The sequence below is a fragment of the Oncorhynchus mykiss genome, chromosome 5 (genome assembly GCF_013265735.2).
Source record: "Oncorhynchus mykiss isolate Arlee chromosome 5, USDA_OmykA_1.1, whole genome shotgun sequence".
NCBI lineage: Eukaryota > Metazoa > Chordata > Actinopteri > Salmoniformes > Salmonidae > Oncorhynchus > Oncorhynchus mykiss.
Genome location: NC_048569.1, coordinates 27,811,481 through 27,834,749, shown reverse-complemented (window position 1 = coordinate 27,834,749; position 23,269 = coordinate 27,811,481). Strand labels below are relative to the sequence as shown.

General features: G+C 47.6%; 1 protein-coding gene across 1 annotated transcript in view; it reads left to right on the top strand.

The window, feature by feature from the left end:
* Nucleotides 1-23,269, top strand: part of LOC110522892 (transmembrane protein 132C-like) — a 179,884-nt gene that overhangs the window by 109,989 nt on the left and 46,626 nt on the right. Inside the window, exon 4 of the mRNA XM_036977176.1 lies at nucleotides 1,645-1,831. Within this exon, the coding sequence (XP_036833071.1) occupies nucleotides 1,645-1,831 (187 nt within the window). The remainder of the gene's footprint in view (nucleotides 1-1,644; nucleotides 1,832-23,269) is intronic.

Here is a 23,269-nt window from a genome sequence, read left to right as displayed (position 1 = left end):
TGGAAAATATACTCTGCTAGAATGTTCGGCTCCAAGACCTTGGATCTCAGTGTTCTCGCCTTGTGGATTGTGGCATTGCTCCTGTTGCACAATATGACAATAAGGACACAACTTAGCTGGTACAATATCAAATCAAATCAAATGTATTTATATAGCCCTTCGTACATCAGCTGATATCTCAAAGTGCTGTACAGAAACCCAGCCTAAAACCCTAAACAGCAATCAGTGCAGGTGTTGAAGCTCATTGGCTAGGAAAAACTCCCTAGAAAGGCCAAAACCTAGGAAGAAACCTAGAGAGGAACCAAGCTATGAGGGGTGGCCAGTCCTCTTCTGGCTGTGCCGGGTGGAGATTATAACAGAACATGGCCAAGATGTTCAAATGTTCATAAATGACCAGCATGGTCAGATAATAGGTCTGGGACAGGTCGCACGTCCGGTGAAAAGGTCAGGATTCCATAGCCGCAGGCAGAACAGTTGAAACTGGAGCAGCAGCACGGCCAGGTGGACTGGGGACAGCAAGGAGTCATCATGCCAGGTAGTCCTGAGGCATGGTCCTAGGGCTCAGGTCCTACGAGAGAGAGAAAGAAATAAAGAGAGAAAGAGAGAATTAGAGAGAGCATACTTAAATTCACACAGGACACCGGATAAGACAGGAGAAGTACTCCAGATATAACAAACTGACCCTAGCCCCCTGACACATAAACTACTGCAGCATAAATACTGGAGGCTGAGACAGGACGGGTCAGGAGACACCGTGGCCTTATCCGATGATACCCCCGGACAGGGCCAAACAGGAAGGATATAACCACACCCACTCTGCCAAAGCACAGCCCCCACACCACTAGAGGGATATCTTCAACCACCAACGTACCATCCTGAGACAAGGCCCGAGTAAAGCTCACAAAGATCTCCGCTACGGGGGGGGGCGCCAACCCAGTACAATACAATACAGCCATCAGTTTCCAACCAACTCATTCTCCTGTAGATTGTGTAATGCCTATCTGTGTCAGTGAGCACTTTCCTTGAACACTAAGAGGCATATCATACTCCACTTAACAAAAGCATCAACAGTTACACAAGAGGGTTTGTTTCTAAGTAATACTTGGCATTGACAGCAAGTTTCAGGACCCTGGCGCAAGTTGTAGTTTTAGGATTCCAAATGCACCTTTGTTTGTTTGCCAGGGATGTTTTGTATCTAGTTTTATCTAGATAAAGAATGCCAGGTGACAGACAGTCATGCAGCCTGATCAAATAGAAGGCTCAGCAAATGAAATACGTTTAGGATTTTTGTATTCATTGTTTTTCCGCGTCTTTGTTTGCATCACAATCAGTGGAGAGTCAGTGTTATGCTTTGCCAAGGAGGATCAAAAGTCAATTGCTTTTATCTCCCTCATGCTTCTGGGGGAGTGTGTGGCAGAATTGAACTAAACTCTGGTTGGGTTTTCATTAGATACATGTAACAGCTCTTTTTTTTTTTTTAAATACTTGTCTATGTGGCACCTTTTCCCTTCTATATTAGCATCTCTTTTTGTCTCACTGATGATAATAATGCCAATGCATCATAACACCTTTTCTAAACACCAAAGATCACTTGGCAGACAAATAAAAACCACCTCTGTTTACCTCTTCTCCCTTCTCCCCCAGGCCAGAGACGGGCTACCAGAAGGTCCTCCAGGTGGATCTGGAGGTGAACGGGCTGCTGGACCCGCAGGGCAGCCGGGTGGTGACGTGGCAGGTGGAGTACCCTCTAACTCGCTCCCTCACTGACGAGGTCCAAACCCTCATCCGCCTGGCACCACAGGACCTGGGTGGCATTGTGCCACTGGCCATGGTGAGTGGAGCCCCAGAGGAACCAAAAAGAGTGTGTGTGTGTGTGTGTGTGTGTGTGTGTGTGTGTGTGTGTGTGTGTGTGTGTGTGTGTGTGTGTGTGTGTGTGTGTGTGTGTGTGTGCAGCTTTACCTCACATAGCTGACTGCACTCTGCAGGAGGCTTTGTCTCTCGTCTCTCCAAGCCTGACACCTGCTGTACCTAGTGTTTTTTACCTATCTTTGCAATTCTAAACACTCATATCATCGATTTCCCCCCGCTCTAATGCTTTGATGTCTTTGTCTCAGTCTACTGCCTGCGTCTGGAAAAAGCAGAGGAAAGTCAAATTGCTCTTACAGGCGTAAATAATAGGAATTTTTTACCTTTTAATGATATGATCATTTTGCGTTGGCTGTGAAGCTAGGAGGCCATTTTGAAAGTGGTGTGTCTGAGTAGTGAGGTGAACAAGCTGAAATTCCATGTTGAAAGCCCAAACCTCTCTGCTTTGTTTTAACACTAAGCTTGCACTTCTTAATTGGCTGTAATTTGGCTAATAGAGCTTTCGGTACTTTCCATGATTGAGAAGGTAATTGAGTTTGGACACAGGATAATCCTTTTAAAAAGCGAATGGATACTGTACATCAGCAAGTGACTCTAGACAACCAAATGTATTACAATAATGCATATTTATTTATGATAAATTGTTTGCAACTGTTTGGCTTTCAGTGTTGCTGTAGATTTGAGTTTTTACACCATGAAAATAAATATATACGCTGCAGGCAGATTTTTTGTACATTTTCCAAACTGCAGATTGTGGCGGGTTATGGGTTATGTGGAAATCAAATACCTTCTAAGCTCTTATTATGGTAATTGGTGAGAAAGCACTTCACCCCCACAAACATTTATGTATTCAGCCCATGACAGCAACACGTAGACTTCTACTGTGTCTTTAACCTTTGGCTGGCTCCATTCTAATAGGTCTGATATTTCCCCTTTTGTCCGAAAATTAGCTTCTCCTGCTTCTGTAGCTGCTACCAGGGTCTGTGATGTAACAAAGGAAAGCATAGACTTTAGTTCAATCCTTTTATTAGCTAGTGAGGACAGTAAATATGGATCTCTGTGGAAAACATTTGAGAACATCTTGAGTCTTGTCAAGTAGTAGTGGGAGCCAGGTGTGATTCTGTCTGTAACGGCTGGGGTCCCATTATGTTTGTGCCAATGCCCATACACTGAGAGAGACATGGTCAGCCTACGGTTTTCTACTCTTATTAACTTTCCTCATCACACACACACATATATACACAAACACAGCATGTTGACAGCTTTAGTTCCGAGTGCATGGCCCATCCATTATTACTTTATGACTCATCCCTGGCTTACATCTTACAAGTAGACATGTGAACCCAGTGGATATTACACTCTGAGAACAGGAGATTGAAGATGGAGAGAAAACATGATTACAGTCAGATAATAATGGGAGCTGTCTGTCTTGGCAGGGGAAACCACGAGGTGTAAATCATCACCGCTACTCTGGATATAAAGTGCCACCTGTCCTCACTCACCCATAGACCCGTTGGTCCTTTGCCTCTGTGCCTCTCCACACAGTCACCCTCTTCATTGTCTTTCTGGCAGGAGAGGGGGAGTGTAAGTAATATAAAGAAATTAGAAAGGAATTCAGGACTACGGACCGCACACTAAACAGTGAACATGCAGAGGGAGGGAGGGAGAGAGAGATAGGGCGAGAGGAAGAGCGAGAGAAAAACATTTGCATGCGAGAGAGACGTGTGAGAGAGCGAGCAGGGAGGGAGAGAGAGATAGAGAGAGAGAGCGAGCAGGGAGGGAGAGAGAGATGTGTGAGAGAGCGAGCAGGGAGGGAGAGAGAAACCGTCCGTTTCGTTAACAGACTTGAAAGAGTACATTTAATCAGAGGTTAGTCAAGTACAGCACCCTGCATCCTTCCCATGCATAGTTCTTGTTCAATTTATAGTGTTGTGTGTCTCTTTACTCTCATTATAAGAAAGCTCTTTATATCAGAAACACTATCATTAGCATTTAATTAACAACCTCAAAGCTTGCTTTAGGTCAAATGCTAATATTAGCATTATGCTCATAGTTCCATAACACTCTAATCACTACCATAAGCATTTCTCTAACATTGTCCCATGGACTAGTGCTATTATCTGAAATAACCGGGGTTTACCTAAATGTAAGTGTTCCAAGCTGTGCCTACATTGGTGACATGACTGCTAATGACAAAGTGTCTACAATGAGGACAAACATTCAGTCATCCCAATGTCAAAGTAATGTCCTCTAACGGCGAGGGGAGAGGAAAGGAGATAAGTCCAAAGAGAAAGCTGTCCTGCATCAGTGATTTATACACACAACAATCACAACATCATACCAGCCAGAGATGACAGCCTCCCATCGTTTATGCTGTTTCTCTGCCAGGAACTGTGTTTAGATAATGACATAGAAGTTAGTCAGTGGTAATAGTAGCCTACTGTAGCTAGCTTGCAGATTGGGGCTGTCTGCTATCATGCTAGCATACTAAGTATCCTCTAAGAAGCATTTCATGAACTGACATAGCAGCCAGTCAGTGGTAACAGTAGCCTAGTTAGCAGAGTGGGGCTGTCCGTTATCATGCTGTGCAAGCTAGTCTCTAGGAAGCATTGGCTGTCTTCATGGGCATTTTAATACCCCTCATAACTTAATTAAGTTCTCTTGTGGATATGTTGGATTTTAATTCACTGCTCTATTTTCCTGGTGTGTGTCGACAGCACTAATTCTCTCTCTCACGTAAAAAAAAGCTAATCTCTGTCCTTACTCCCCCCCTCACCACACTCTTAAAGTGGCTGTGAGAAAACATAAATCAAGCAAAGTAACGCGTGAAAAGTCAGCTCCCATCAAACGTTCTCCAGATTCTGGTGAGGATTTGTTTTGTTTCTGCTGATAGGGCTTGACGGCTGTACTCTCTCTCTCTCTCTCTCTCTCTCTCTCTCTCTCTCTCTCTCTCTCTCTCTCTCTCTCTCTCTTTCTCTCTCTCTCTCTCTCTCTCATTCTCTATATCTATCTCTTTCTCGCTTGCTCTTTCACCCTCTCTCTTTCTGTACCATTCTCTATGAGGCCTCTCTTAAAAAAAAACATCTGTTTGTGTCAAGCTTCATTTACAAGACTAGCCCTTTCTGTGTTTGTGTGGTGTGTGTGTTTGTTTGTTTTCATGTTAGCTTGTTTTTGCTCTCCTCATAGTGCCAGACTCCTGCCCTCATAGCAGCTCAGAGAACAGGGCAAGGCCTGACTTCAGCACACTGAAGAACCCAAGCTCATTTGAATCAAAAGGCCTTCAGAACCACTAACGGTCTCCTGCAAATAAACAGGCTTCATCACAGACAAGAAAATAAAATAGCAGCGCTTTAATATTTAGTCCCTAACAGGAATCAGAGCTCAGTGACAAGCTGGTAACAAATACACTATATCCAAAACCCATAGATTATCAAGCCCACAATTTGTGTAATAAATCAATATGTAATTAATGAGGAGGGTATAAATCACAGTGGGTCCTGATGAAATAATCAATATTGGTATTTATTACTTCTTCAGGTGGCAGAATGCCCTCCAAAATAAATCTTTATTTGCTAATACCCAGGCATGAGAAATCAGCAACTACAAACTCTAATCCAAGTGAACAGTAGAATGAGTCAAGGTACAATCGAGTTGGGAATATGTGAGACATGTAATTTGTGAGAACCACAATAATTTCATAACAGATGATGCCTGCCATTAAATGGTCAAGAATCAGCTGTCCTGGTACCCCAATGGTTCAATGAGCTCCCCACTGATGCTAGGACAGCAGAGTCCCTGCCCATCTTCCCGAAAACATCTGGAACCCTACCTTTTCAAAGACTATCTTAAATAATCCCACAGCCTCCCCCATTTCCTAACACCCTTGCATTTTGTGAACTAACTCACACTTGACTTGATCCATCTAGCACTGACTTTGCTGATAGCTTCTTTATTGAGGAAAATTGTATTTACTATGACTAAGGTATGTGGCTGTTTCACCTAGCTATCTTAAAATGAATGCACTAACTGTAAAAAGCTCTGCTAAATGACTAAAATGTAAATGTTATGAAAACTGGTGATTGAACTAGCCTACTCTTTCCTTCCCTTGACCTGTTGGAAATGACTGACATATCTCTGTGAATGATGTCGTTGATGAAATGGCATTTTCCTGCTTTTTCCCTGGCTGCCATCTTCATCTTTACATTCCATTTATCAGCCAATGCATTTTCAGCCTCCTGCTTATTGCTGTGCCTGCCGCCCACACCCCTGGCCATAACCATTGAAAATATAACATTCTCATAGTGTATTGGACTTACTGGTTGAAAACAGTTTATTTCTCTGGGGAAAATATGGGTGTGTGGAGATACAGAAAACAGCAATGTTCCTCTCTCCTTAGCTTTCAGTTATTGCCATAGGTTAGAGGTGTGTGAATGTATAGGTGATGTGAGAATGTCAGTTTGAATGAATGTATGGAGAATGGAAGATTCTTGGTTTGATTATTTGATCCTATTGAATTTGAATTGACTGGAGCACTTGGTTTTGAATTGGTAATTTTAGTGCCCTGACTTTTTCCTTGACATGACCTGACCAGGAAACATTTTTAATTTGAAATGAATTGGAGGAATGATTGGAGGAATTATACATATTCCTTTGGGTGGTGGACAGTTTATCTTAGCATCCCACCCATCTCAATAGGCGCGTCAATAGAAGCAATGCAGAGCTGCGATGGATTATAGTATCAAGTCAATGAATAATGCAGGATGTTCAGACAGAGTCATGGCCTTGGATTAACTCTATAGCAGGGTTCCCCAACTGGTGGTGATTTTATTAGGTCCCCAAAGTTGTCTGAGGAAAAAATATTGTTGTGCATAAAAGACTGTAAAAACACCAGCAAATCAGCTCCAAGTGATTTTAATTTTGGAAATCTGTTTGACCAAAATATTCCCATGCATAATAGTGAGATATTATGTGAGAAATGTAAGCAAGGTTTGACATGATTAGGTTTTAGTCAAATATTATATCTGTTTGTGCTTGCAGACAACACATTGTTTGTAATTGTAGTTACCACAGATCCAGGATCAGCTTCCCTCAGCCCCCAGTGTTAGATGAACCACAAGGAGATCAGCGTCATTCCACAGTAGGAGGCCTAACAATAACACAATAACAAAGCAATAACACAAGCCTGACTTGGCCCCCTCAATGTGCTCAACAGCAATTGGGCATTCTTCTCCTCGTCCCCAAGACTCCACCGGTCGATACCCATCTTCCCGTGTGAGCGTTGTTGGTTTGTGTGAGCACTGTGTGTCATCTCCTGCCTGTCAGTGATGCTGCTTGTGAGTTTAGATCATGTCTGCCATCCTTACGGATGCACACACACAGCCTAAAGGGAGCCCAGCGCACTGATCAATACCCTTCTTAATCATCCTGCTGTTTGTGCGTGCATGTGTTTGTGTCTCAGGGTTGACCCTGGGATGGTTCAGGGGTATGAGTGTTTTTAAGCCCCTCTTGCTGGGTCCGTCCTTGAGCTTGAGGTCTACTACATAAATCAGAGCCATGCTTGGTCATTACACACAAATCATCCACCTCCCTATCATCCCCCCAACCACACAGAAGTGTAATGGCCTTTAATCGATTCCCTCCCTCTGTGTGTGCAGTTAAGAAAAGAGTGTGTGTGAGAAGGCAATCCTCCCCTGCTGGGTCAGGACACGCTGGATGGTCCGCTCCTCAAGCCGAAAGTGTGTGGGGGGGAATGAGAATGGTGTGTGTGTGTGTGTGTGAGTTTATCACTGTGTGTGTCTGTCTATGTATGTTGGATTGCTTATCAACCGCTGGGCCAGAGCATCATACCAGGGGCCATTAATAAGGCATGCTCTCCAGCAGTCACTTAGCCCTAGGAGGGCCCAGCCACCAGGGAGGAGAGGGGGGATATTGAGAGAGTTGAGGATGAGCCGGCCTGGTTCACGTGCCACCTGCATCACTCCCGCTGTCACAGCACATCTCACACCCCCAAGGCCAGATGGGCAAAGAGATTGAGCCCTTACAGAGGCAGAGCTGAATGCTAAGGGAGTGCCCTGCGAAACACACAGACTAGACCCCGTCATTCACACCTCAGCCGTTTTCAAACACATACATCTCCTGAAGACATATGCACACCCTTACAGCGCTCTAACATAGACGCATGCACACACAGTCACACTAAAGTAGATTTGCAGTTCAAATAGCTCTACACAATAACACACACACGCACAAACACACACACACGCACGCACACACACACACACACACACACACACACACACACACACACACACACACACACACACACACACACACACACACACACACACACACACACATCATGATTTTTAGAGGCACCATTGTTTTATTTTCAAGTTAAATTCAGCATGGGTTCCTAAAAGGGACAAGAAAGGGCAGTAAATTATATTTTATCAACAATATTTCAAAGAAATGAACAATAACTATACTGTCACGGTTTACTTCTGTTGAAGGAAAGACGGACCAAAACGCGGCATGGTTTGTGTTCATCTTGATATTTAATTCAAGAAAGTACTGAACACTGAATACAAAAACAATAAACAAATAACGACCGTGAAGCTAAATGAGAACTGTGATGACACAAGCAATCAACATAGACAATCACCCACAAACAAACAGTGCAACCCAGGCTACCTAAGTATGATTCTCAATCAGAGACAACTAACGACACCTGCCTCTGATTGAGAACCATACTAGGCCGAAACATACAAATCCCCAAATCATAGAAAAACAAACATAGACTGCCCACCCAACTCACGCCCTGACCATACTAAATAAATACAAAAACGAAGGAAATAAAGGTCAGAACGTGACAGTATCCCCCCCCAAAGGTGCGGACTCCGGCCGCAAAACCTTAACCTATAGGGGAGGGTCTGGGTGGGCGTCTGTCCGCGGTGGTGGCTCTGGCGCGGGACGTGGACCCCACTTCACCATAGTCTTGGTCCGCCTAATTGTCCGCCTCCGTGGCTTCCTAACCACGGCGACCCTTCTAAATGACACCACTGGACAGAGGAGCAGCTCGGAACAGAGGGGCAGAAGCTCTGGACAGAGGGGCGGAGGCTCTGGACAGGGGGGGCGGAAGCTCTGGACAGAGGGGTGGAAGCTCTGGACAGAGGGGCAGGGGCTTTGGACAGAAGGTCATCGCCTCTGGGCTGAGGGGCTCTGGCGCCTCTGGGCTGAGGGGCTCTGGCGGCTCCTGGCTGACTGGCGGCTCTGGTGACTCCTGGCTGACTGGCGGCACTGGCGGCTCCTGGCTGACTGGCGGCACTGGCGGCTCCTGGCTGACTGGCGGCACTGGCGGCTCCTGGCTGACTGGCGGCACTGGCGGCTCCTGGCTGACTAGCGGCACTGGCGGCTCCTTGCAGACTGGCGGCACTGGCGGCTCCTTGCAGACTGGCGGCACTGGCGGCTCCTTGCAGACTGGCGGCGCTGGCGGCGCTAAGCAGACGGGTGGCTCAGGCGGCGCTGGGCAGACTGGCGGCACTGGCGGCGCTGGGCAGACTGGTGACTCTGATGGCGCTGGGCAGATGGGTAGCTCAGATGGCGCTGGGCAGACTGGCGACTCTGATGGCGCTGACGGGAAGCTCCGGCAACGTTGGAGAGGAAGGCTCTGGCAGCGCTGGACTGAGGAGCTCTGGCGCCTCTGGAATGAGGGGCTCTGGCGCCTCTGGACTGAGGGGCGGGAGCTCTGGACAGAAGGTCATCGCCTCTGGGCTGAGGGGCTCTGGCGCCTCTGGGCTGAGGGGCTCTGGCGGCTCCTGGCTGACTGGCGGCTCTGGTGACTCCTGGCTGACTGGCGGCACTGGCGGCTCCTGGCTGACTGGCGGCACTGGCGGCTCCTGGCTGACTGGCGGCACTGGCGGCTCCTGGCTGACTGGCGGCACTGGCGGCTCCTGGCTGACTAGCGGCACTGGCGGCTCCTTGCAGACTGGCGGCACTGGCGGCTCCTTGCAGACTGGCGGCACTGGCGGCTCCTTGCAGACTGGCGGCGCTGGCGGCGCTAAGCAGACGGGTGGCTCAGGCGGCGCTGGGCAGACTGGCGGCACTGGCGGCGCTGGGCAGACTGGTGACTCTGATGGCGCTGGGCAGATGGGTAGCTCAGATGGCGCTGGGCAGACTGGCGACTCTGATGGCGCTGACGGGAAGCTCCGGCAACATTGGAGAGGAAGGCTCTGGCAGCGCTGGACTGAGGAGCTCTGGCGCCTCTGGAATGAGGGGCTCTGGCGCCTCTGGACTGAGGGGCGGGAGCTCTGGCAGCGCCGGACAGGCGGGAGACTCCGGCTGCGCTGGAGAGGAGGAAGGCTCTAGCAGCGCTGGACCGGCAGGACGCACTATAGGCCTGATGCGTGGTGCCGGCACTGGTGGTACTGGGCCGAGGACACGCACCTCAGGGCGAGTGCGGGGAGCTGCCACCGGAGTGCTGATGCGTGGAGGTGGTACCGGATAGACCGGACCGTGCAGGCGCACTGGAGCTCTTGAGCACCGAGCCTGCCCAACCTTACCTGGTTGAATGCTCCCGGTCGACCTGCCAGTGCGGCGAGGTGGAATAGCCCGCACTCGGCTATGCAGGCGAACCGGGGACACCATGCGCAAGGCTGGTGCCATGTAAGCCGGCCCAAGGAGACGCACTGGAGACCAGATGCGTAGAGCTGGCTTCATGGCACTTGGCTCGATGCCCACTCTAGCCCTGCCGATACGCGGAGCTGGTATGTACCGCACCAGGCTATGCACCCGCACTGGGGACACCGTGCCCTCCACAGCATAACACGGTGCCTGCCCGGTCTCTCTCGCCCTCCGGTAAGCACAGGAAGTTGGCTCAGGTTTCCTACCTGGCTTCGCCATACTTCCTGTGTGCCTCCCCTAAGACATTTTTGGGGCTGCCTCTCGGGCTTCCTTGCCAGCCGTGTTCGCTTCGCCAACCTCATTCTCCTGTAACCTTCCGCGCACTGCTCCATCGAATCCCAGGCGGGCTCCGGCACTCTCCCTGGGTCGACCGCCCACCTGTCTATCTCTTCCCAAGTTGTGTAGTCCAGATTCTGCTCCCATGTCCCGAAATCCTGACATCGCTGTTGCTGTTGCCCGTTACCACGCCGCTTGGTCCTGTTGTGGTGGGTGATTCTGTCACGGTTTACTTCTGTTGAAGGAAAGGTGGACAGAAACGCGTTTGTGTTCATCTTGATATTTAATTCAAGAAAGTACTGAACACTGAATACAAAAACAATAAACAAATAACGACCGTGAAGCTAAATGAGAACTGTGATGACACAAGCAATCAACATAGACAATCACCCACAAACAAACAGTGCAACCCAGGCTACCTAAGTATGATTCTCAATCAGAGACAACTAATGACACCTGCTCTACTCAAAATACAAAAAATACACAGCAACATAACGAGCCCACTAAAAGGACCGATATACAAAGAACAATCACTCACAAACAAAACATGGGGAACAGAGGGTTAAATAATAAACAAGTAATTGGTTGAGTGAAGCCAGGTGTGAAACACAAAGACAGAACAAATGGAAATAAAAAATGGATCGGTGGTAGCTAGAAAGCCGGTGATGTTGACCGCCGAACGCCGCCCGAACAAGGAGAGGGACTGACTTCGGCGGAAGTCATGACAGTACCCCCCGCTTGACGCGCGGCTCCAGAAGCGACCACGGGGACCACCCGGAGGATGAGGCGCAGGGCGATCCGGATGGAGACGGTGGAAATCCCTTAGCAACAATGGGTCCAGGACGTCCTCCACTGGCACCCAGCATCTCTCCTCCGGACAGTACCCCTCCCACTCCACGAGGTACTGAAGGCCCCTTGCCAGACGCCTCGAGTCCAGGATGGCTCGAACAGCATAAGCCGGGGCCCCCTCGATGTCCAGAGGAGGCGGAGGAACCTCCCGCACCTCAGCTTCCTGGAGTGGACCAGCCACCACCGGCCTGAGGAGAGACACATGGAACGAGGGATTAATACGATAATCTGGGGGAAGCTGTAACCTGTAGCATACCTCGTTCAGGACTTTAAATGGCCCCACCAACCACGGGCCCAGCTTCCGGCAGGACAAGCAAAGGGGTAGGTTCCGGGTTGAGAGCCAGACCCGGTCCCCCGGTGCGAACACGCCTCGCTGCGGTGGTGGTCGGCGCTCGCTTTTTTCCGCCTCACGGCCCGTTGTAGGTGCACATGGGCGGCGTCCCAGGTCTCCTCCGAGCGCTTAAACCATTCATCCACTGCAGGAGCTTCGATCTGGCTCTGATGCCAAGGAGCCAGAACCGGCTGATACCCTAGTACGTACTGGAAAGGAGAGAGGTTAGTGGAGGAGTGGTGGAGTGAGTTTTGGGCCATCTCTGCCCAGGGGATGAACGCCGCCCACTCCCCCGGCCGGTCATGGCAATATGACCACAGAAACCTACCCACACCCTGGTTGACTCTCTCCACCTGCCCGTTACTCTCAGGGTGAAAACCTCAGGTGAGGGTGACCGAGACCCCCAGACATTCCAGGAATGCTCTCCAGACCCTGGACATGAACTGGGGACCCCGATCAGAAACTATGTCCTCAGGCACCCCGTAGTGCCGGAAGACGTGTGTGAACAGGGCCTCCGCAGTCTGTAGGGCCGTAGGGAGACCGAGCAAAGGGAGGAGACGGCAGGACTTAGAAAACCGATCCACTACGACCAGGATCGTGGTGTTGCTCTATGAGGGAGGAAGATCCGTCAGGAAGTCCACCGACAGGTGCGACCACGGCCGTTGTGGAATAGGTAGGGGTTGTAATTTCCCTCTGGGAAGGTGCCTGGGAGCCTTGCACTGGGCGCACACTGAGCAGGAGGAAACATAAACCCTCAAGTCCTCGGGCAAGGTGGGCCACCAGTACTTCCCACTAAGCCAATGCACTGTCCGACCGATGCCTGGATGACCAGAGGAGGGTGACGTATGAGCCCAATAGATCAAACGGTCGCGGACAGCGGAACGTACAGGAGCCCAGCTGGACACTGGGGGGGAGTGGGCTTTGTGCGTAATGCCCGCTCGATGTCCGCGTCCAGCTCCCACACCACCGGTACCACCAGGCAAGAGGCCGGAAGTATGGGAGTGTGATCCATGGGCCGCTCCTCTGTGGCATTCATCCGGGACAGTGCGTCTGCCTTAGCGTTCTAGGAACCTGGTCTGTAGGATAGAGTGAAAACAAAACGGGTAAAGAACATAGCCCACCTTGCCTTGTGAGGGTTCAGTCTTCTCACCGCCCGGATGTACTCCAGATTGCGGTGGTCAGTCCAGATGAGAAAAGGGTGGTTAGCCCCCTCAAGCCAATGTCTCCACGCCTTCAGAGCCTTGACAACAGCCAACAGCTCCCGGTCCCCCACATCATAGTTTCGCTCCGCCGGGCTGAGCTTCTTCAAAAAGAAAGCACAGGGGCGGAGCTTTGGTGGTGTGCCCGAGCACTGAGAGAGCAGCCTCGGACAAGTCCACCTCCACTATGAACGCCAAAGAGGGATCCGGATGAGCCAGCAATGGAGCCGAGGTAAACAGAGCCTTCAGGTGACCACTGCAGCCGCACCGGTCCCCCCTTCAGCAGTGAGGTAATAGGAGCTGCTACCTGACCAAAACCCCAGATAAACCTCCGGTAGTAGCTGGTAAACCCTAGAAACCGCTGCACTTCCTTTACCGTGGTGGGAGTCGGCCAATTATGCACGGCTGAAATTTGGTCACTCTCCATCACCACCCCTGATGTGGAAATGCGGTACCCTAGGAAGGAGACGTACTGTTGGAAGAACAGACAATTCTCAGCCTTGACGTACAGATCATGCTCCATCAGTCGACCAAGCACTCTGCACACCAGGGACACATGCTCGGCGCGTGTAGCAGAGTATATCAGAATGTCGTCAGTATACACCACTACACTCTGCCCGTGCAGGTGGCGGAAAATCTCGTCAACAAAGGCCTGGAAGACCGATGGAGCATTCATCAACCCGTACGGCATGACGAGGTACTGCCCGAAGGTGGTACTAAATTCTGTCTTCCACTCGTCCCCCTCCCGGATAAGCATTAGGTTGTAAGCGCTCCTGAAATCCAATTTTGTGAAGAAGTGCATTGACTTGATCGCACTGGCGATGAGAGGCAGCGGGAAGCTGTACCTCACAGTAATCTGATTGATCCCTCAATAGTCAATACACGGGCGCAGACCCCCATCCTTCTTCTTCACAAAAAATAAACTCGAGGAGGCAGGTGAAGTGGAGGGCCGAATGTATCCCTGTCCCAGGGATTCGGAGACATATGTTTCCATAGCCACCGTCTCCTCCTGTGACAGAGGATACATGTGACTCCTGGGAAGTGCTGCGTCTACCAGGAGATTTATCGCACAATCCCCCCGTTGATGAGGTGGTAATTGAGTCGCCCTCTTCTTACAGAAGGCGAGAGCCAAATCGGCATATTCTGAGTGGATGCGCATGGTGGAGGCCTGGTCTGGACTTTCCACCATAATAGCACCGATGAAAACCCCTACACACCTACCTCAGCACTCTCGTGACAACCCCTTGAGAGCCCTCTGTTGCGACGAAATAGTTGGCCCACTCCAGGGCTTTGCCTGAGAGGCAGGAGACGAGGGAGGACACGCTCTCACGCCCCGAAGGAGCCGGGTGGACGGTCGCCAGGTAGAGCTCCAGCTGGAGTAGAAATCCCTGGCATCCGGCAGCTGTTCCATCATACTCCCTCAGGAGCATGAGTCGAATCCCGCTGGGACCGGGTGAAAGAGGGGTGGACAGTGGGACCTGAGGTAGTGGGGCTGGTGGAGGTGCTAGGAAACCTCCTTCTTTCTCCAAACGATCCATCGTCTGCAGCACGCGATCCATGGTGGTGCCCAGCATGGCTAGCACAGCATTCTGCAGCAATACGCCATCCCATCTGATTTGCGCTTAGTGGTACTATCATTTGTTTTTCAACAGGACAATGACCCAACACACCTATAGGCTGTGTAAGGGTTATTTGACCAAGAAGGAGAGTGATGGAGTGCTGTGTCAGATGACCTGGCCTCCACAATCACCCGACCTCAACCCAATTGAGATGGTTTGGGATGAGTTGGACCGCAGATTGAAGGAAAAGCATCCAACAAGTGCTCAACATATGTGGGAACTCCTTCAAGACTGTTGGAAAAGCATTCCTCATGAAGCTGGTTTCGAGAATGCTAAAATCTTAAATATATTTACATTTGTTTAACTCTTGTTTGGTTACTACATGATTCCGTATGTGTTATTTCATAGTTTTTATTTCTTCACTATTATTTTACAATGTAGAAAAACCCTTGAATGATTAGGTGTGTCCAAACTTTTGACTTTTGACTGTTAAAGCCACTAAATACGGGCTACAATATACAAGGCCAATATCAAACCGCAACATAAAAAATAATCACCAGCACATAAACAATCAGCCTGCGAATGGAAACCATGCAGGACAAATTAGAGTTCGAACTACATAAATTATAAATCAAATGTGATTACTCACAATTATCAAGGCCGCACGGGAGACAGAAAACTTGACCAAACAATTGGTTAACCAGGAAGCACAAATGACAACTCAACGCAAGCGTCTTTTAAAGGGAGACGAGGCCACGCCCATACTCAGCATCACTGAATAGACAGCTCTTCTACTGCCACTCATGAGACAGGAGTCGCGGGGCTCCAGAACTCTGTGTGTTGAAATTGACAGTGCCCTATGTACAGTCGGCAATGGATATTTCCCATTTGAGGGAATTTTGGCATGTTATAGGCACACACAAACACACATACACGCACACGCACACACACACACACAAGCTGATATGCCTCCTACTACTCTTCAATACATAAACACTACCTTTACCTGTATAAGAAACATACTGAATGTGCATGAGCCAACTGCACAGCACACATGAAGTGGTTTTACCATGATTCATTGATTTGGGACGTGACACAGGAATGAACCTGGAGGTGGGTATACACTGAATTAAGATAACTTGGCTGTGTTCCTTAGACAATATTGTTACAATCGATTGGATTTTCCCTGGTCTCAGATTAGCATTTGAGACTTATTTCATTATTGCGGTTGTTATCTTCACACTTGAAGGAGAATGAAAACATGATTAGGCGAAATACTGTAGATGTAATACAGTGGAATAGTGCAACAGGATAGTCAGGCTACAGAAATCCTTAATGGCACATAGTACATCTGCTATGATATTGATGACTTGGCACATATTTAGGAGCATACTGTATGTAGAGGTCATTATCTTATGATTAACTGCTCCTTCTCAGTGCTCCATCCCTGAACCCATGAAAATGGGATCTGGCATGGGCGGACTGGGAGAACTTCAGCCCTGGCATTTCAGCCACACCAGCCAATGAGAGGTAACAGAGGGGTCAGAGGAAGACTACAGGGCAGAAATAACACACTTCACCAATGGTACAAGGGAAACAGATTCATTCTTAATGTAAAAAAACAAACAAGGAAATGACAATACACTTCAGAACTATAAAAGAAGACACTGGGCCCATCCACATCGACTCAGAATAAATATAATCAGTTGAACAATATACACATCTTGGAACTATAATTGACTCAAAACTCTCCTGGACTGCAGACACACAACAGATATACAAAAAGGGACAAGAACGACTGTATTTCATGAGGCGATTAAATAAATATCTGGTCAGTAAAAGAATAACAACCATATGCTACACATCCTTTGTTCAGTCTGTTCTCACTTTCTGTTTCCAAGCCTGGTACAATCAGCTATCCATCGCAAATAAAAACCAACTACATAAATAGTAAAGCTGTCAAGCTAAATACGTGGAGTTAATCTCAAGAACATGGAAGCGCTGTTCTTGGAGAGAGTAGTGAGGGCAGGAGCGAGAATTGTCACCGACCTGACACACCCACTTAACCAGGAGTTCCAGCTCCTACCATCAGGCCGCCGATACAGAGTCCTCCAGAGCCCAGCAATCATTCATTTCCACCAGCATCAGTCAATTGAATAAATAACTGCTCAACTCTCCCCTCAACTGTCTGTCTGTCTGTCTGTCTGTCTGTCTGTCTGTCTGTCTGTCTGTCTGTCTGTCTGTCTGTCTGTCTGTCTGTCTGTCTGTCTGTCTGTCTGTCTGTCTGTCTGTCTGTCTGTCTGTCTGTCTGTCTGTCTGTCTGTCTTTGCTTCTCCTTGTGCTCCTCTATTGTTGCTCTGTCTGTATGTATGTGTATCAAGTCCTGTGTATTGCTGGTGAGAGAGTCAGGCGTGGGACAGCAGATATGAGTAAAAAAAATGTGCTTTACTCAAAAAAGACAAATATACAAAGTAACATCTTGTGCACACACAGACGGACCGAAATGACAATAAACAATTACTCACAAAAACCATGTGGGGAACAGAGGGTTAAATAATAAACAAGGGATTGTGGGATTCAAATCAAATCAAATCAAATCAAATCAAATCAAATTCAAATCAAATCAAATTTTATTTGTCACATACACATGGTTAGCAGATGTTAATGCGAGTGTAGCGAAATGCTTGTGCTTCTAGTTCCGACAATGCAGTAATAACCAACAAGTAATCTAACTAACAATTCCAAAACTACTGTCTTGTACACAGTGTAAGGGGATAAAGAATATGTACATAAGGATATATGAATGAGTGATGGTACAGAGCAGCATAGGCAAGATACAGTAGATGGTATCGAGTACAGTATGTACAAATGAGATGAGTATGTAAACAAAGTGGCATAGTTTAAAGTGGCTAGTGATACATGTATTACATAAGGATACAGTCGATGATATAGAGTACAGTATATACGTATGCATATGAGATGAATAATGTAGGGTAAGTAACATTATATAAGGTAGCATTGTTTAAAGTGGCTAGTGATATATTTACATCATTTCCCATCAATTCCCATTATTAAAGTGGCTGGAGTTGAGTCAGTGTCAGTGTGTTGGCAGCAGCCACTCAATGTTAGTGGTGGCTGTTTAACAGTCTGATGGCCTTGAGATAGAAGCTGTTTTTCAGTCTCTCGGTCCCAGCTTTGATGCACCTGTACTGACCTCGCCTTCTGGATGATAGCGGGGTGAACAGGCAGTGGCTCGGGTGGTTGATGTCCTTGATGATCTTTATGGCCTTCCTGTGACATCGGGTGGTGTAGGTGTCCTGGAGGGCAGGTAGTTTGACCCCGGTGATGCGTTGTGCAGACCTCACCACCCTCTGGAGAGCCTTACGGTTGAGGGCGGAGCAGTTGCCGTACCAGGCGGTGATACAGCCCGCCAGGATGCTCTCGATTGTGCATCTGTAGAAGTTTGTGAGTGCTTTTGGTGACAAGCCAAATTTCTTCAGCCTCCTGAGGTTGAAGAGGCGCTGCTGCGCCTTCTTCACAATGCTGTCTGTGTGAGTGGACCAATTCAGTTTGTCTGTGATGTGTATGCCGAGGAACTTAAAACTTGCTACCCTCTCCACTACTGTTCCATCGATGTGGATAGGGGGGTGTTCCCTCTGCTGTTTCCTGAAGTCCACAATCATCTCCTTAGTTTTGTTGACGTTGAGTGTGAGGTTATTTTCATGACACCACACTCCGAGGGCCCTCACCTCCTCCCTGTAGGCCGTCTCGTCGTTGTTGGTAATCAAGCCTACCACTGTTGTGTCGTCCGCAAACTTGATGATTGAGTTGGAGGCGTGCGTGGCCACGCAGTCGTGGGTGAACAGGGAGTACAGGAGAGGGCTCAGAACGCACCCTTGTGGGGCCCCAGTGTTGAGGATCAGCGGGGAGGAGATGTTGTTGCCTACCCTCACCACCTGGGGGCGGCCCGTCAGGAAGTCCAGTACCCAGTTGCACAGGGCGGGGTCGAGACCCAGGGTCTCGAGCTTGATGACGAGCTTGGAGGGTACTATGGTGTTGAATGCCGAGCTGTAGTCAATGAACAGCATTCTCACATAGGTATTCCTCTTGTCCAGATGGGTTAGGGCAGTGTGCAGTGTGGTTGAGATTGCATCGTCTGTGGACCTATTTGGGCGGTAAGCAAATTGGAGTGGGTCTAGGGTGTCAGGTAGGGTGGAGGTGATATGGTCCTTGACTAGTCTCTCAAAGCACTTCATGATGACGGAAGTGAGTGCTACGGGGCGGTAGTCGTTTAGCTCAGTTACCTTAGCTTTCTTGGGAACAGGAACAATGGTGGCCCTCTTGAAGCATGTGGGAACAGCAGACTGGTATAGGGATTGATTGAATATGTCCGTAAACACACCGGCCAGCTGGTCTGCGCATGCTCTGAGGGCGCGGCTGGGGATGCCGTCTGGGCCTGCAGCCTTGCGAGGGTTAACACGTTTAAATGTCTTACTCACCTCGGCTGCAGTGAAGGAGAGACCGCATGTTTTCGTTGCCGGCCGTGTCAGTGGCACTGTATTGTCCTCAAAGCGGGCAAAAAAGTTGTTTAGTCTGCCTGGGAGCAGGACATCCTGGTCCGTGACTGGGCTGGATTTCTTCCTGTAGTCCGTGATTGACTGTAGACCCTGCCACATGCCTCTTGTGTCTGAGCCGTTGAATTGAGATTCTACTTTGTCTCTGTACTGACGCTTAGCTTGTTTGATAGCCTTGCGGAGGGAATAGCTGCACTGTTTGTATTCGGTCATGTTACCAGACACCTTCCCCTGATTAAAAGCAGTGGTTCGCGCTTTCAGTTTCACACGAATGCTGCCATCAATCCACGGTTTCTGGTTAGGGAATGTTTTAATCGTTGCTATGGGAACGACATCTTCAACGCACGTTCTAATGAACTCACACACCGAATCAGCGTATTCGTCAATGTTGTTGTCTGACGCAATACGAAACATGTCCCAGTCCACGTGGTGGAAGCAGTCTTGGAGTGTGGAGTCAGCTTGGTCGGACCAGCGTTGGACAGACCTCAGCGTGGGAGCCTCTTGTTTTAGTTTCTGTCTGTAGGCAGGATTGACAACAGGTGTGTGAAAAAAAGACAAAACAAATGGAAAATGAAAAGTGGATCGGCAGTAGAAAGCCAGTGACGTCGACCGCAGAACGCCGCCCGAACAAGGAGAGGGACCGACTTTGGCGGAAGTCGTGACAGTGTGTCTCTCTGTCTGTCAGTCACTCTGTCACTCCTAAGTGTGAATTGCTATTACATATAGAGTTAACATATTAAGGAACTCTCTGTTTTCTTCCTGCCCCCACTGCACTCATCTCTGAAATGTCTCTGCAACATCCTAGTTGTGAATGAATAAACACATGTATTAGATAAAGAAGAAATCTTTAGCGCAATAACTTTAAGTCTATGTTATGTACTAGCATGCTAGCAGATACCCATAGATTTCCAGTCATTGTGCTAACGCTAGTTAGCATTGGCTTAGGAAACTATCTTTAACTTCCTTCATACTGGACACAGAGACATACAAATGTTATCCCTGAGCTCATCTGAAAATCCAGAAGTATCCCTTTAAAATAGTGTTACCCATCCTAGTTGTGAATGAATAAATACATATATTAGACAAAGAAAATCACTGAATAAATGACTTATAGATGACCATTGGCTTATATAATATCTTATAACAACCTAACAACATATTTCAAATTAGTGCATGTCAAGTGATCCCCACTGTCCACTTAGCTAAGTGTTTAAATATTATGCTACATATAATTCAACAGAAGAAAACAGAGATAGAGAAGGAGAGAGAGTGACTGCCAGTGGTCTGGTTTGGCTTTATAATACAGCCAATGGCTACATAAATGAACTGGCAGTCTCTCGCTCTCCCTCTCTTTGTTTCCTTCTATTGAATTCAATATGCCGGGACTAGTTATTGTGGATGGAGATAGATTTCCAGCGTTGTGCTTCATTTGACATTGTAGGGCCTCCCGGGTGGCGCAGTGGTTAAGGGCGCTGTACTGCAGTACCAGCTATGCCATCAGAGTCGCTGGGTTCGCGCCCAGGCTCTGTCGTAACCGGCTGTGACCCGGGAGGTCCGTCCTTGTCTCATCGTGCAACTCCTGTGGCGGGCCGGGCGCACGGTGTAGCCTCTTGGTGTGGCTGGCTTCCGGATTGGATGCGTGCTGTGTTAAGAAGCAGTGCGGCTGGTTGGGTTGTGTATCAGAGGACGCATGACATTCAACTTTCGTCTCTCCCGAGCCCGTACGCGAGTTGTAGTAATGAGACAAGACAACAGTAGAAGTAGACAACAACGAAATGGGGGAGAAAAAGGGGTAAAAAAAAATAAATTAAAAAAAAAAAAAAGACATTCTGCCAAATTAAATAAGTAGGCAGGACCAGCCTTCAGTAGCGGTGGCTATGTAATGTAATCCAACACCACAGCTCATAAACCCACTCACTGAGATTGAGATTCAGAAGTGAAAAATCTTGATAAAACAATTAAAATACACAGACAGTCCACGAATTGACCTTTATTGTAATACATCATGACTTGTGTTTAGTTAAATGTCTAGCAGATGGCTATTGCCTTGTCTATGTGTTATAAAAGCCAATCAAATCACTTGTTAGGCTACACTGAGTAGGAACTGCTCTTTCCATGACAGACTGACCAGGTGAAAGCTATGATCTCTTATTGATGTCACCTGTTAAATCCACTTAAATCAGTGTAGATGAAGGGGAGGAGACAGGTTAAAGAATGATTTTTAAGCCTTGAGACAATTGAGACATAGATTGTGGATGTGTGCCATTCAGAGGGTGAATGGGAAAGACAACAGATTTAAGTGCCTTTGAACGGGATATGGTAGTAGTTTGATTGTGTCAAGTACTGCAACAGTTTCCCGTGTGTATCAAGAATGGTCCACCAGCCAAAGGACATCCAGCCAACTTGACACAACCTTGGGAAGCATTGGAGTTAACATGGCCCAGCATCCCTGTGGAATGCTTTTAACACTTTGTTGTCCATGCCCGACGAATTAAGGCAGTTATGAGGGCAAAAGGGTTTCCTAATGTTTTGTACACTCAGTGGATATTGCAAGTAGCCTAGTGTCTAAATGTTCCCCCGAATCCCCCTTCCCTAATTATTCTAATATAGTAGGTATAAGAACATATATCATACAATATACAGCCCAAATATTATGCCTAACTGGCAGTAGTAGGCTACATGTTCTGTATCAGTGTGTGTAAGTGTGTTCTTCTCTGTTTTCCTCCTACTTCGACTGCAAGACGGCCAATCCGCACACCGGTCGTCTAGCCATCGCCAATTCATTTTTCATTTTCCATTTGTTTTGTCTCGTTTTCCCACACACCTGGTTCTCATTTCCCTCATTATGTGTTGTGTATTTAATCCTCTGTTCCCCCCATGTCTTTGTGTGGTATTGTTTATTGTAAATGCTTGTGCACATTTTGGTTGACTGGTGCGCGTCGGGTTATTGTGCCCATACTTTGTATTTCTTATGCCGTTGGTTTTACTATTAAACTGCTCCGGCTATGATCAAGTTCTGTTCTCCTGCGTCTGACTTCCCTGCCACCAGATATGCACTTCTTACACAAGATCACTTTCTGAGTAAAAATTCAAGCCAAGACCTACTGCTCTGATTTTTTAAACATTACTTAAAACGTCTTATGCTAGATCCCGTTAACGGGATCGATATGACAACAGCCAGTGAAAGTGCAGGGCGCCAAATTCAAAACAACAGAAATCTCATAATTAAAATTCCTCAAACATAGAAGTACTTTACACCATTTTAAAGATCAACTCGTTGTTAATCCAGCCACAGTGTCCGATTTCAAAAAGACTTTACAGCGAAAGCACACCAAACGATTATGTTAGGTCTGAACCTAATCCCAGAAAAACACAGCCATTTTTCCAGCCAAAGTGAGGAGTCACAAAAAGCAGAAATAGAGATAAATTAATCACTGACCTTTGATGATCTTCATCAGATGACACTCATAGGAATTAATGTTACACAATGTATGTTTTGTTCGATAAAGTCCATATTTATATCCAAAAATCTCAGTTTACATTGGCGCGTTCCGTTCAGCAATGTTTTGCTTCCAAAACATCCAGTGATTTTGCAGAGAGCCTCATCAATATACAGAAATAATCATCATAAACTTTAATATAAGATACAAGTGTTATGCACAGAATTAGAGATATACTTCTCCTTAATGTAACCGATGTGTCAGATTTCAAAAAAACTTTACGGAAAAAGCAAACCATGCAATAATCTGACTACGGCGCTCAGACAACAAATCAAGCCATACAGATATCCGCCAGGTTGGAGTCAACAGAAGTCAGAAATAGCGTTATAAATATTCACTTACCTTTGATGATCTTCATCAGAATGCACTCCCAGGAATCCCAGTTCCACAATAAATGTTTTGATTTGTTCGAAAAAGTCCATCAATTATGTCCAAA